At 40.7% G+C, this 15,401-nt stretch overlaps 1 protein-coding gene across 7 annotated transcripts in view; it reads left to right on the forward strand.

The window, feature by feature from the left end:
• The window catches only part of CDK6 (cyclin dependent kinase 6), a 202,860-nt gene that overhangs the window by 146,302 nt on the left and 41,157 nt on the right, over positions 1-15,401 (forward strand). For 6 of the 7 annotated variants that reach the window (XM_073333954.1, XM_073333957.1, XM_073333958.1 and 3 more), the window contains one exon: positions 2,049-2,158. The exons of the other annotated variant lie outside the window; for it this stretch is intronic. In XM_073333954.1, the coding sequence (XP_073190055.1) occupies positions 2,049-2,158 (110 nt within the window). The remainder of the gene's footprint in view (positions 1-2,048; positions 2,159-15,401) is intronic. 7 annotated transcript variants of the gene reach the window in all.

A 15,401-nucleotide genomic window follows, 5' to 3' on the forward strand; every position in this document is an offset into this window, starting at 1 on the left:
TCCTCTATGAGTACTGCTTGTCAGTGACCCACAGCAGAATACACATCAGGATCAGCAATTGAAGAAGAAAGGAAACATACATACCCTTTGTAACTGGAGTTCTTTGAGATGTGTGATCCCAATCTGTATTCCACTACTCACCCTCCTTCCTCTCTGCTTCAGATCCTCTCTGATTCATGGTAAGAGGGGGAACTGGAGAGGTGTGGGGCAGCAACACCCCTTATACTCTTAGCACAGAGCAAAAGGAGAACAAAGGTGTAGGTATGGCCCAGTGGACGCTACTTGCTAGAATTCTGTGGTCTCATGGAGTGCATGTGTACCCACAGTGAAATTGAAGAACGACAGTTATGAAGGGTAAATAACTTTCCTTCATTTTGTGTGGGGAGGCCCACTTGGATCTCAAGTTCAGAATCTGCAAGATTTGGTTCTGTTTCTCCTATAGGTCTTCAGTTGATGCTGCTCTTCCCCTTCTGTTAGGCGGCTGCCCCCACATCTGAAAAAAAAGAATATGTGGAAATCCATGATCCTAGAAATCTCCAAATTTTTTAAAGTAATTTTTCCTATCCCATGGGTTTCTCCCCAAAGGCCCTAAGAGAACATACGTACAGACCAAACATTGAGAAATACATTAATATCGTTAAACAAAATATTGAAAAAGGAACTCCACCTGATTCAGCATATTCCCTGGGCAGCCTTTATCAGTGGTGTTCATAATGGCATCCTGACCTCAAATTAAAGTTCATTGGAATGAACTTCTGAGGGAGAGTTACCTTCCCCTGTACATATATTAGAAAAGCATCCCTATTTGACACCAACCAATCAGAGAAAATGAAGGGATTACATTATGCCTTCTTCTGTTGCTGTGCCAGTTTACATAGCATGTATCTTGAAGTCAAAGTTGGCTCAGCTCAGCTTTATTTTGCACTAAGTTATTGAACTGTTTCAAAAATAAATTTTATAAATAGAGATCAAAGCATGTAAAAGAACTTTTAGCAAATATGACACTTGTGTAAATATCCTTGAACTTCCCTCCTCTATCCATTCCACACCTCCAGATGCTGTCAGGGCATGTAATGATTGTAATAAATGTTGTATTTGCTTTTGTTTCAGCTGGCTCTCAGCAGCAAATTCAGCTGATTACTTGCATTGTTATTTCTGCCAAGAGGACAATTATATTGTTGTTATTTAAAAAACCCACCTTTGTCATATGTTTCTGAGTACTGGTCTTTAAATTCAGCACTGACCATTTTAAATAACATGTATTTTAAAGCTATTTCTATCTTTTACTTTGCAATTATTTCTTTTTCTGTATCTTTTTAAATTTCAGTTTCATGAGCCTAGAGAAACACTGCACTTTCCAACACATGTATTTTTGTATCTCAAAATTAATGCAATAATTATAAGACCCTTGTTCCCTCTTTATAATGTTGTCTGTGGTTTATAACTACAGCATACTACCAATACAGTGTTGTCCTTCAGCTGAAGATCCTATTTCTTTAGGGCTGGATTCTAACTGTACTGAGGCGTAGGAGAGGAACCAAGCAGACATGCCAAACCCGCAAAAAAAGTGCAGAAATCGGGCTTGTTTTTGGCTTAATTGGCTTGTGAGTTTCTTGTTGGTTAGTTTTTAGCTTGTAGCTTGTTGCTTCTTTTTTTTTTTTTTTTTTTTTGATGGGCAAGGGGCAAGCAGGGGCAAGGGGGGAGAGATCTTAATATCTCTACTTCTGCAGAACATGCCATGGAAGCTTTAATGGCCATAAGTGAGTTGGGACTAGGTTTTTTGACTCATCCTTTAAATTAGTGTACAGTGCCTTCAAATACCACGATTCAGAAGGAATAATCCCACCTATTGACTCCTCCACACCACTTCTGGCAGCACCTGGATTTTCTTTAGAGGACTGTCATCTAAGCAGTGACCAAACCTGACCATCCTTAGTGTGTGAGACCATACAAGCTTAAGGCAATCTGGGTCACTGGGCAACCCCACACACTAGTTGGTATTTCTGCAATTGAATATTTCTCCTAATATGTTCCTCTTTGTTTTACAGGTTGTCACTCTGTGGTACCGAGCTCCTGAAGTTTTGCTTCAATCCAGCTATGCAACACCAGTTGATCTCTGGAGTGTTGGCTGCATATTTGCAGAAATGTTCCGTCGAAAGTAAGAAATACTGTTTTGTCATCATTATTTTTAATGTGGAAATTATGCAGAAATATACAGTACTATATATTGTAACACTGTATGCAGTAGAAAATTGGAGGCATGTTTTATTTACAGTTGGAATTACAAAAGCCCATTATATATAACTCAGGGTTGTGACTTCCATCTTGGATGTTTTTTGTGAGTCTCCCACAGCCCTTTTTAAAACGTTGTTTTCTTTTACAAAAGCACATGTGAACACTGAAACAAGAACATAACACCTGAATCCAGATGGCTGAGATATAGATAAATAGGGGCTGAAGGGTCTATTGATAGAGGTGTATATTGTAGGGTTCTGGAAATAATTTGTTTTAAGGAAGGAAAGACATAGCCTTCAATACGACATAGCCATCTTACTTCTGGAGTTTGTGCTTTTTGAGTTCCAGATGTTTGCTTGTAGTCATCTCTTGGCATACTTGAGATCTGGAAAGTCACTGTAATGTCAATTTCTAGAAACAGACTGAGGTGGGACTTTTTGAAGAATAAACTGTTTTGACAATGTCTAGGGTAATGTAGGTAGTAAAACTTAAATGTAGTCAGAAATAAGACTTATTTTTGGCTGATTCTGTTAAATTAACTATCAGTGTTGGCAACCCCCATTTTTAAATGTTCTCTGTATACATATATCTTCCTACTGTATTTTCCACTCCGTGCATCTGATGAAGTGGGTTTTCGCCCACGAAAGCTTATGCCCAAATAAATTTGTTAGTCTCTAAGGTGCCACAAGTACTCCTTGTTCTTTTTTCAGTATTCTCTTGAGTATTATACTTACTTGATCTTATTATCCCATATAATGCATTTTGGATGAAAACCAGAAACTACTGCAGGAATTATATGGTCTTACTATACAGTCTATGGTGACATGCCTAGAGAAACCTCATACACCATTTTGGAACAGCTACTGTGAAATAAAATGATGTACCTTTTAAATAAATGAATATGAAAATCTAAAGGAAAATGGCTCACCTTTGAGCTTAAAAATGAATAGTCCATTTTTTTACAAATTACAAAGGTGTAGCCACAGTAACCATGGCCTCTAGAAACAACCATGCGATAGCAATACTTCTTGACAAAGATGAATTTGCGATATATGAAGTTCAGAATGCTAACTGAAGCCTTGCAAAAGGATTTTGGGATTTCACTGTTTATTAATGTTAACACATTGAAATATATTTGTTCTTGGGCTTATTGCCTAGTCAAATGGCCAGAGTAGATTTACTACACTCCACCCTCTGTGTGTGACTCATAAATGAGATCAGAAAATGAGAATGTGGATTTTAGGAGTTTCAGTTAAGTCCTCCATTGCAAACTTTCAGATACTAAATTTTATTCCATAGAAGGTTCACAATGACACTGACTTTTCCAAGATTTCACTTGCAGCATAAAAAAAAATTTCATTTTTGCATTGATAATGACAGTAAAACATGACAACCAAACAGAGAACGCTTTATGATCTGCTCAAAAAAATTTTTTGTCATCTATTTTACAGTACTTCCCTAGATGAAATATTGCCTTGTATAAACCCTATAAAATTGCCTTGTGTGAACCCTATAAATTAAATTTTCATTTTTTATAACACAGCATTCACTTTCCAAATCCACAAATCTAACATGATCAATTGAATTAGGAACAATTGTGCAAATTCAAATGTTGGATTAAGGGTAAAAAATGGCAGATTTTTAGCAGAAATAAGATTTGATTTCAAGCAGAGTTTGATACAACCAGGCGTTCTGTTGTCCCTGCCAAAGACAGGGTCATTTTGACATTCTCAGTCCTAAATCTGGGAGACAGTCAAAAACTGTGTGTGTCAGGAATCTGCCAAGTGTATATGTGCTACGTTGTTCAATTAGTAACATTATGACTTACAGATAATGATATTTGAACATGCAGGAGCCCAACATATGTCATAAACCCAATTTAAGGCTTCACTGTCATTAAACTACAGTGAATAGCATTGAATATCTTCTTTATGGATTGTTGCATTGAGTCAATTTTGCAATAACCTTTGTATGATATATGTTGTCTTTTTAACATCCTTAATAAATTGCAAAAGAGACTGTATTCTACTGTGAACGTGGTGGCAATAAACTGTAAAATTTTGCAAACTCCCATGGATTATTTCCAAAACGTTCAATAAGTGTAGCAGCTAATGCTGCTGAAAAATAAATGAAGTTAGCTCACTACCCATCTGCTTTTCATCTGGCATTGAGGGGGTGAGAGAAGGAGAGTTGGTTTTGGTTTTTTTTAAGTTTACCTGTTGGTCCAGCGTTCCAGCCATCCTTTTCTTTTGGCAAATCACGAGAGATTTATTTTCCATTCCTTCCGCCATTCTCCTTTGCTTTCACTTGAAAATATTTTTAAACTTCTATAATTTCTAACTGCTATTCTGATGTTCTCTTTATATCAGATAAGATTCTGATAGCCTTACTCATGTTGAGTGTTGTCTCATTCCCAGAATAATTTCAAAAAAGTCAATGGGACTATTTGTGATATAAGATACTACTCAATATGAGTAAGGCTATCCTACTCCACAAATAGTCCCATTGACTTCATTAGAACTGTTCTGGGAATAGGATACTACCAGAAGCAAGGCTATCAGAATCTGGCTCATAGTGCTTACAGTGACCCAAAGGCTGCAACAGACTGGTTATGCTTGGATTAGCCAGAGTATAGGTCTTATTTCAGATTTGTGTGACTGAAATATAACTTTCTGCTGAATCAGCCTTAATCATAGATCAATAGTAGAGGTTTTTTATGTTTTGCAAGGCACTTCCCCATTGGCTCGGATTCAAGGATATACACAAAACTTTGTGCCCGGCCTGACGCAGGTGATCTAAATGGCAAGTTATATGAGGAACAGCCTGTCATCAGTTAGAAAACTTTTTTTCATCATTCCAACTGAAATTATACAAAATTTTGCTGTGGTTGCAGAAGTGGATAAGTTTCTGTAAAGTCTGTTGTCAACAGTAAAGCATCATGTAGCATATCACTCGCAACAAAGTACCATGCACCTTAACACCAGCTCACCTTTATCAATACGATGCTTATTGCTACCCTAGAACAAGTGCTTCAGTGAAGGGTGAAGAAGGTGGTTGAAGAGTCTGTGGTGTAGCTGACCTGCACTCAGTGCAGACCCAGAAGGGAGGAGAGGACAGAGGTGTACCTGTAACACGCTTGGGGTGAAATCCTGACCTCAGTGAACTCAATGGTAAAACTCGCATTGACTTCAATGGGGCAGGATTTCACCCTTGGTCTTTATGCCATGGTGTTTATTGGTAGTACTTGGTGTGCTGTACTGTGAATCATTCTTCATTGAGCTCCCCTTACCATTTCTTCTTATGTACACACATTATGGATTAACTCCTGGCCACGCTGAAGTCAGAGTGAGTGGCGCAGTTACTTCAATGAGGCCTGGATTTAGTCTGATTTTTGTTGGTAACAGAAGAGTGGGATGAGTGGAGCCCATGTTCCTTTTTTAATCTTTGACACGTGTCAGTAGTAACATCTCTGGAGTCCTTTATTCAGTATGGTCTCATTTCAGACCCATGCTAGTTCTTTAGTCAGATGCATCCCTGTGCTTGAGAATATCTAGTCACTGATTCCTCCCTATCTTGGTGGGCACTGCACTGTAGATGTGGAGCTGCTGGAGTATTTCAGTTTATTTACAGCCTTCCTGTATCTCTCTGCATAGTCAGCTCTTCGTCTCTTTGCAGCTCATACCCTAAAACGTATCTTTCTAGGCCCCCACTGCTGCTTGGACAGATTTCTGAAATGCCACCCTGAAGCAGAGAGAGAACAGGGTCATCAGATGCTTTTCAAAACTATAAATATCAGAAAAGGTAAAAGGAGCGGAGACAGCAAGAATTGAAAGGATAAGAGAAAATAAGGAAAAAGGGAGACATCTCTGACTGGATATTGAGGAGAGAGGGTAAAAAAATAGCCATGCAAAGATATACGACATATGAACACTGCTCATACCTATGGATTTCCCTGTAAAGTGGCAGGCCCCTTAAATGAGATGTAAGAGAAAACTGGTATCTTTATTATGCAACGAGTTTCAAACACCAAATTTGAAATCATATTATCTTGTGTTTTACAGTGACATTTAAACCAGCGTATCTACTGGACCAAGAGCACAAAAACCTATTTAGCAAGTATCCACTTATCTGTTTGGTATTGGTGGCAGGAAAACTTAAAAACAAATCTTCTGTTTGTTTTTAAAAAATTAAGGTGGACAGTGCTGCTTACAGTTGTAACAGCTCCGCAGCTCAATTTGCAACCTTTGAACCAAGGTTTGATACAGTTTTGGCCAGAGTGAGTTTTTGCCATTTTTGGAAATTATCTTGCTTTGTTACAAGAATGATTTAAGTGCAAGTGCCATAAAAGTTCAACACAGACCAGAGCAACTGTACTGGGAGCAGATTTCATCCCTTGGAAAGATCCAGTCAGCACTGAGGACTTCTGTACTCTGCACTTTTTCTCCTTTATTCCTCTGCCATTCATGTTCATATGGATGTGTGGGAGGCTGATGGTTTTTCCAAACCAGACCTAATGAAACAGGATTTTTCTTCCTCCCTAGACAAGTGGCCAGTCTATCAGAGAGATTTTTCTTTTCAGAATTTCTACTGGACTCTTGGATTCGTATAATCAAGACTGGCTGAACTCAGGCCACTAATTTAACCCTTTGTTTTCCCAGTCTGACAGGTTAACAGTGACATCTTGATTGAAGCTCTACTAACAGACAAAGGAAAGGCAGAAGTGTGCACTGGTCCATGTTGTTCTAATATGTTGACAAACAATGTTTTCCGCTCAATCCTAAATCAGTGGCAAAACTCTCACTGACTCTGGATACAGGACATATGCACATTAATGAAGGGAAGGAAGGGTGGACAATCAGAGTAAATCTGAGGATTATCAAGCAGAAAAAAAGAGGTAAGAGGTCTCAAGACAGTGATGTTGTCATTCAAGTAGATAGGCCCTATGTAAAATACATAGTGCTGCTGTTTAGCTTACATTCTCCTGCTAGGCTTTGCAGGCTGATATCTTCTCAAGTGTCTACAGTTGGGCTGATTGATAGCCGTTAGTCAAATCCAGTAACCGTATCAGCCTGTGGTTAGAGATAAGTGTTAAGTGAGTGCCTGGCCATTCAGTTGTGGTTTTCCTTCCAGCTTCCAATCGTGCCAGACTTTCATTCAGAGGAATAAATGCTGTGGGTAAGGGAAACCGTTGATAAACCATAGAAACCAAAAACTGTCACTAACCATAACAAAAAACAAAACAAAACCTGGACGGGGTGGGGGTGGGGGACCACTAGAAGCTATGTGAGTGCAGAGTTGAACTGGATTGTTAAACACAAGTATAGTATTGTGGTGGCTAATGCAATGATGATTTTCCCAGTGAAAATAAGAAGGCTCAAAAAAAATGCCAACCTGATGTCCTCATTGTCTAGTAAATAGAGTTTGGGGTAGATTTCCACTGGCAGTCCAGTGCCAAATTCCCAGAAATTAGACACCTAAACACAAAGTCGATGTGCGCCTTTTGTTTTAAATAGTTGATGGAACCCCTGATATTTGGAGAGTAGAGGGGAAAAGTCAAAGGGGGTAAATGACCAATCTTGGTCTTAAAAAAAGAGGAAAGAAAAGAAGGATGGTCTTGGGATTCCCTTTTTCCCCAGATGTCCAATCCCCCGTTAAGAGGTGCTATTTCTGTCATTTGAACCAGGTATGGCCAGCAGCAGTTCTCCCACTGGGTGCTTCTGCTTTAAGTTGGGGGAACAACCTTTGCGGTGAGTCAGAAAGAAGCCGCGAGGGAGGGGAACCTGACTTGCCATGGGCAAGAAAAGGTCAATGACCACGGGATGCTGGTAGGCTGCCAGAGACGACTGGAGACATCCTTCCCACTTTCAAAGAAAGGCAACAATCTAGGGTGGGATTGTGGACTCCTGAGGGATGAAGGCCAAGCAGCAGGCATTGATACTAGCCTTGAACACTGCATCTGCTTGAGCTTAGCAAACCTGGAAAATTTCCTATTGATCTTTAGGAAGCAGAAAAGAAATAGATCTAGTCTGACTTCAAAATAGTCTAACCTGACCTTCACTTTTTAAAAAAGTAATGGTCAGAGGAAAAAAATCATTCCAGCCTGTGACAGGGTGGATGGCTGCTGGCCAGAAGTCAGTGGAGAAGGAGTGAACCCTCTCCCTGTGAGCACAGATGTCTGCCCTGGACTCAAATATTTGAAGGTAATTAGTACATTAACGTTCTAATGGGGATGTGTTATTGGGAGATGAGTCTAATACCAAAAGTCAGGGTCCCAGATTCTGACCTGTGCTTGATGCAGCTCGGGACAGGGGAAGGGCAAAGAAGGTTGTATGCCACCTTTGTAGTACCCTGTATTCTGGTGCTAGTCAGGAACAAGCTTAGTCCCAGCATAAATCACGGCAGCCTGAAGACTGCTCTAATTTATACCCAGCTGCAAATGGCTGTAAGAAAAACAGCTACAGTGCAGAGGTTCTTTGATCGCACCCCTATTTCTCAGTTGCAGGCCCTAGGCTGAGAGGAGCGGTAGCAAGTTCTGTGCCTCCTGGGATTCCCCTTGTGAAAGGGATTTTCTGGTTGCTTTGCCGAGCAGTGAAAAACTGCCAGAGTGGGGTTCGAAAACCAGCATATGAACTGCAGGAAGAAGGCTAAAACTGAGAGAACTATAGGCCATTTTACTGCACTTCTTCCCTCTCCGTAACTTGACGAAAAAGAGCCTCTCTATATATCTTTGGACTTTGGCTGAGGGAAGCCCTGTAGGATTTGTGTTTGGTCCTTAATGGAACAAAACATGTATATTTACTTTTCTGTTCAGAGCTGGCCTTACCATGAAGCAAACTGAGGCAGCCACCCCAGGTGCCAGACTGTGGGAGGGATGCCACTAGGACCCAGAGTATAGAAAATTGTGTCTACTGCTGGTGCATATGTATTCTCTCTGCTCTAGATGCACAGAGATAGTGGAGTGCTGTGCTGGAGGAAGGAGGACACAAAAGACATAACAGGCAGGTAGGAGAAAAGGTGAGAGGGAATAACAGAAAGCAGCAACTGAAAAGGCTCATTGCCATTGTGAGAATGCTTGCTATCCAAAACCTAGCACTGCGTGGCACTTCAGATCAGCTGTATGTGCCAAACAATGGAAACTTCCTTAAAATGTGGAGCTGATGGCCGAGTTTGATGCTGTACATCTAAGAAGAGTCACCACACAAGAAATGTACACACACCACTACCTTGGAAAAACAATTCAAAATGAGATCATACAGTTACTGGCAACAAAAGTCAAACAGAAGATTGTGGCAGATCTGAAGTCTGCAAGATATTACTCTGTTATTCTGGACTGCACACCTGACATCAGCCATATGGAACAAATGACTTTAATGGTGCGTTTTGTAACACCAGCAGAACCTAGTGAAAATGTCCCTGCAATGGTGACTGTCAGAGAGCATTTTCTAGAATTTATTGACATTGATGATACTACAGGAGCTGGTATGACAAATGTGCTTCTTAAAAAACTGGAAGATACGGGAATTGCGATAGCTGACATGAGAGGTCAGGGCTACAATAATGGTGCCAACAAAGAGGAAAGAATGGAGCAGTGCAGACACAGATCCGAGAGTTAAACCCTCAAGTTTTTTTTGTCCCATGCAGTTCTCATTCATTGAACTTGGTGGTTGTGATGCAGCATCAGCTTCTAGTGAGGCTGCTGAATTTTTTAATGTAATTCAAAGTATCTATGTATTTTTCTCTGCATCAACTTATCAATGGCAAATTTTGAAGCAACACCTGGGAACATCCTCTCTGACACTGAAACCACCGAGTGCCACACAATGGGAAAGTCAAGTGGAGGTGATAAAGCCTATCAAACACCAAATTGGGAAGATAGATGATGCCATAGTCGCCATTATGGAGGATAATGCTATGACAGGAACTGTTTGTGGGAGAACAGTGGCAGAGGGAAATGGAATCACCAGAAACATACATAACTTCAAATCTCTGTGTGGCTTAGTGTTGTGGCATGACATACTGTTTGAAATAAATGTTGTAAGCAAGAGACTCCAAGGTGTTGACCTTGATATATCTGGAGCAATGGAACAACTGGACAAAGCAAAGTCATACCTACAGTCTTACCAGTCAGATGAGGGATTTCAAAACGTTCTGAAGAGTGCACAAAAGTTGGCAGAGGAACTTCACACTGAGGCTATTTTCCCACCCATTCAAGAATACAAGAGTCACTGAAGAAGAAGACATTTTGATTATGAGGCACGAGATAATCCCATAGGAGACCCCAAACAACAATTCAAAGTTGAATTCTTTAACCAGGTGCCAGATTGTGCAATACAGTCAGTTGAAGAACGTTTCATGCAGCTCAAGGAACACAGCAGTATATTTGGGATGTTGTATGCTATTCTAAAATTCCTCACTATACCTGAAGAAGACCTACACCAGCAATGCAGGGCACTAGAGACAATGTTGACACATGATGACATGCGCGATATTGATGCGAGTGATTTAGGTGGTGAACTGAAAGCCCTTTCAAGATACATTTCAGCAGGATCAACTCCAAAGGCTGTTCTGGAATATATGTGCACAAATAAGATGACCACCCTCTTTCCAAATGCTTTTGTTGCTCTGCGCATACTTCTAACACTTCCTGTAACAGGTGCCAGTGGAGAATGCAACTTCTCCAAGCTGAAGATAATAAAAATACATCTACGCTCCACAATGACACAGGAGAGGCTGGTCAGCCTTGCAACCATCTCAACAGAGCATGAGCTGGCCCAGACTGGACCTTCAGCAGGAAGCAACCTTTGCAACCAAGAAGGCACGGAAAGCACCACTTTGATTATTCAAACAGATAAAAATGCCACTGTTTACTATGCAGACAAGAAAAGTAACATTTGCTGTTCAGGCGTTTTAAAGTTAAGTGTTACTTAAAATTTTTGAACAAGGCATGTTAGTTTTCTTTTATTGGGGTAGGTAGCAGAGCAGTACCATGAGAGGAGAAGAACAGAGAGAAGGCAGAATTGAGACCTTTCAAAGTTTTGGCCCAAGCGAGGGAGCATGGGGGTGTCATTTGAGCTCCCCGCCTCAGGTGCCAAAATGTTGTGGGCCGGCCCTGTTTCTGTTTTACAAGAAACCTCCACAAAATGTATTTAAACTCCAGATTGGTAGTCAGGATCCTTTCCTGCTTCACACAAACACCCTTGAAAGAAAAGAGAGAAAGACTTGATTTTAACTTTGGCTTACATTGTTAAGCTTCCAGGTGCTTTTCACAGTCAAGTATCTGGTCAGAGAATTTGATCTAGACAGTTTTTATTGAATTTTCTGTATTGAATTTTCCAGAAAAAATATAATAATTTCCTACCATTCATCAGCCATAAAAAATGTATGTTATAGCTCAGAAATATATAGAATAAATCTGTCTCCTGTTTACTTCTTTCCCTTGCAAGAGCTTTGCACTGGCAGCTCTCCATGTGTGTTTACCAGAGCTCTTAGATGATCTTTATATTTAAAAAATATCAGTAAATCTGAATCCAGAGAAGTGGAAAATAAAACAGATCCATAAAGGACCAGGAGATAGCAGGACTTTGACAGCATTTAAGGACAGCTGAGCAAAACATAACACATCTCTGAAACTTTTTACCACTCTGTACCAAGTAAATATCTGTCTAAACCAGAAGAGCTCAAAGTGCCTGGAGAAAGTAATGTGGAATTTGATGCTATGTAGATATTCATGGCAATATCTTTTTCCACAGGCACTGCGCTACTGTTTTGATCCAGCTTCTCTCTAGAGTCTGGGATCTTTTCAACCACTGTGCTCATTCCAGTGGTAGGGCCAGTCTTGGGAGTCAATATGCATTTTACCTGATTAACAACTACAGTGTTTGGCCATTAGATATAAGCCCATGGAAGGAGTAAAAAATACTTGTTATTGCAGTAGGTAGAATATGATTCTCCATGCAGATCCTTTCAGTGTCCCAAATCATTAAAATCCATAGGAGGGGAGAAAATCTCCATAAGGATCCCAGGTAGCATTTCTCCCACATAGTCATGCTGTGGACTATTTCACAGGATATTGTGCACCCAAAGATGGCAAATCCTTGGGAACCACAGGGGGCTGAGGCCATCCACATGACAGATGTACACCCCACACTCAACCACTGCTCCCCCCTTCCTGGCCAGTGTTCTTCTCCGTCCCCTGCACAGACCATAGCTCTAATGTCCTTTGCAGGGTCCACAGGATGGTGCTGTTTATGTGCATATACCCACATACACCCTCATATATATTTCATCCTCAGGGCATGATCCATGCATGAGACTCTTCTGCATGCATACAGCTTAGGGGGAGATGTTTATACTAGGCCAAAGTTATTACCTGCCCTAAGCTAAAAAATAGCAAGTTGTTGGAAACCCCATTATTCAAATCACATCAGACCATGTTAAGAACAGTTCCATTTTTAAGACAATTCAAAGTTATAGTCAAGCTTTTTTTGGTGTCTATATGCCTGTTAAAAATACTACTGTAATGCCCTCAGGTGCACTAGGAACAATACTTCTAGTTGCAGTGTTTTAGGCTGTTTACGGTAGAACACTGTAGGAAGGGTGATAACTCATCCAGTGCTTTTACTATCACGTCTCTGTTTAGTAGTCAGCTTAGTCTAATAAAACATAGTACTTGCAGCTGGCCTTCTGACCTGTTTAGAAACAAAACTTGTTGAAATAATAGTTTGTGTTCAGTGCAAAGAGTCAGCTGTTGAAAGTCATTGAGGGCATTGTTTCTTGGCACTGGGGCCATTAGGCAAAGATGGGTCACAGGCTGTTGGACATCAGGGTGAAGCCAAAATCACCCCTTTAAAAAAAATTCCCTTTCACATATATATATTGGTGGCCACCACCTTTCTTAGGTACTTATGTGGCCTCTATTACATAGTATTTAAGCAGCTAACGACATCCTGGTGAAGTAGGGAAGTGCTATGATCCCATTTTACAGGTGAGGGACTGAGGCATACACAGAGAGACGAAGTGACCTGACCAAAGTCACAAAGGAAAGCTGTAGCAAAACAGGGACTTGAACCTGAATCTCCCAAGCCTGGGCTGAACTCTAACTCTGAACCCGCCTTCCTTTCTATCAGCCAAGGTAAGAGAAAGGAAAGACAAGATCACGCCTTCCTCCTCCTGTGGCTGTGGTCTCAGAACCCACATTCCCAGAATCTCATCTCTGAGGAAGGAACAGCTGACACTGTGCGACTCCAGGATATTGGCCCCCAGTGGAGCATGCCCATCGTCTTACTGGCCCATGTTCCCAATAGGCAGGTGGAGTCAAGCTCAGTGATAGAGATCCTTTTGTCAGCCTGTTTTTTTTCCAATCTGCTGTCACATTTCTTACTTGTTACATTTGGTGATGACTGTCTCTATTAATGATACAAGGTCTGATCAAGTACATTCTTTGACAGCATGTTGGTTATCATGACTGAGGCTTGGCTTGGGATCTATAAAATCTTGGGCTCCCTAAGAGCTAGTTTTTTTCCTGCTCTTTTCTCAAAAGGAAATGTCAGTATACTGAAACCCTGACAATAACTGCTTTGCTTCAAACGTCCCTCCTCAGCCAGTGATATGCAGGACATGCATATCCAGGCAATCCCTTGTTCTCTCTGAACTTTTATTAAAATAGTGTTTATCTACCTACATGAATCCTCAGCATGTCCAATATTTTGAAATTGTAAACCACATCCATGAAGGACCGTATTTCCATTCAGACCCTGGATCAAAATTTCATGGTCTCATTCTTATTGAGAAATAAATTAGGAAACACAAATCACTGACTTCTCTCTCTTCCCCCAACCCTTCTGTCCCCTAATTCTGCCCTGACCTTACATCCCAGTGAACCCCACTGAAGTCTCACACACAGACACATGTACAGACAGATGGCCACAAATAAGAGAGAGCTGTATTGATTTTTCTTTCATAATCTATTTCACAGTGAAATTGACATCAATCAGTCTATCTACAGGGTCGCCCATCTGCCCAACAGTAGTAGAATTTCCCCCTAAAGGAGAAATCAGAGAATGAGAGTATTTTCACAGTGTCGCTTGTTTGTTTACACTATATATATCTGGAACAGAGGTGGTCACAAACAGTATGCAGCAGGCCTCATTTTCAGGAATCTCAGCCCAAACACCAATGCTTAGTTCCCAGGAAGCAACCCTGCACCAAGAGTTGACTATGGTTAGAAAGATTAAGGCAGAGAGCTGCTGTTGCTTGCAACAGCTCCCCAAATAAGAAACTACAACACAGAAATAACAACTATACAGCCTTTCTTCAAAGTGTACACTGCTTGCACGCTCAGAATTTGCAGGGCTATGTTTAACAGCCTCATTTTGTAACTCCCAGAATAACAGTATATACAGACAGGACTGATGATTATCAGTTCTCTGCATGCCGGTGCTAGCTCATTGGGGGCCCAAGCAGGAATATTTGGGGGGGGCCGCCTACACATGCAACACATACTAATAATTAATAGGGGGCCCCCTTGAGCTGCTCGGGGCCATAAACGCTTAGTCTGCTTATGCCCAGCGTTGGCTCTGGTTCTCTGAACCAGCCAAACCCCCAGGTATACTTTAATCACTAAAGAAAGTTTTAGAAAAGAAACAAAGCTAAACTATCATATGTGGTCTGAGGGAGCTGGAATTGTGGAGTCCCCCTCTCCTTCCTCTCTGCCTGCCCCCTTCTGGGTCATTGAATGATGGAAGTTTTGTTATATTAGGGTCTTCAGAGCCTAGAACATTGCACAGGATTTGACCCACTATTATAAAATATAGGAAGCTTTTTTTGTGGATTAAAATTGAACTATGGGCAGTAGGTTTATGTTATGACTCAGTTTCCTTAGAATTGAAAGAGATGGTTAAAAATAAAGTTCTCACTATAATTGGCTACATTATGTGTGTTGATTATAAACAACTGAGCAACATAAAATGACTTTTTGTTTCCAAATGGTCTGAGTTCACTCAGCGCGTAAAGAAGTGGGTGGAACAAGTCTTTACAGTAACATTGACTTTTTTGGTTGTTCAGTTAGGCCCACTTGGCAGTGTTGAATAGTACTCTGATGCTGTAAGAATGCAGACATACAAGCATGACCATAGAATCACTAAGCCTGATAGAGTATCTGCATAAAG

Source organism: Lepidochelys kempii, chromosome 2, assembly GCF_965140265.1.
Source record: "Lepidochelys kempii isolate rLepKem1 chromosome 2, rLepKem1.hap2, whole genome shotgun sequence".
Lineage (NCBI taxonomy): Eukaryota > Metazoa > Chordata > Testudines > Cheloniidae > Lepidochelys > Lepidochelys kempii.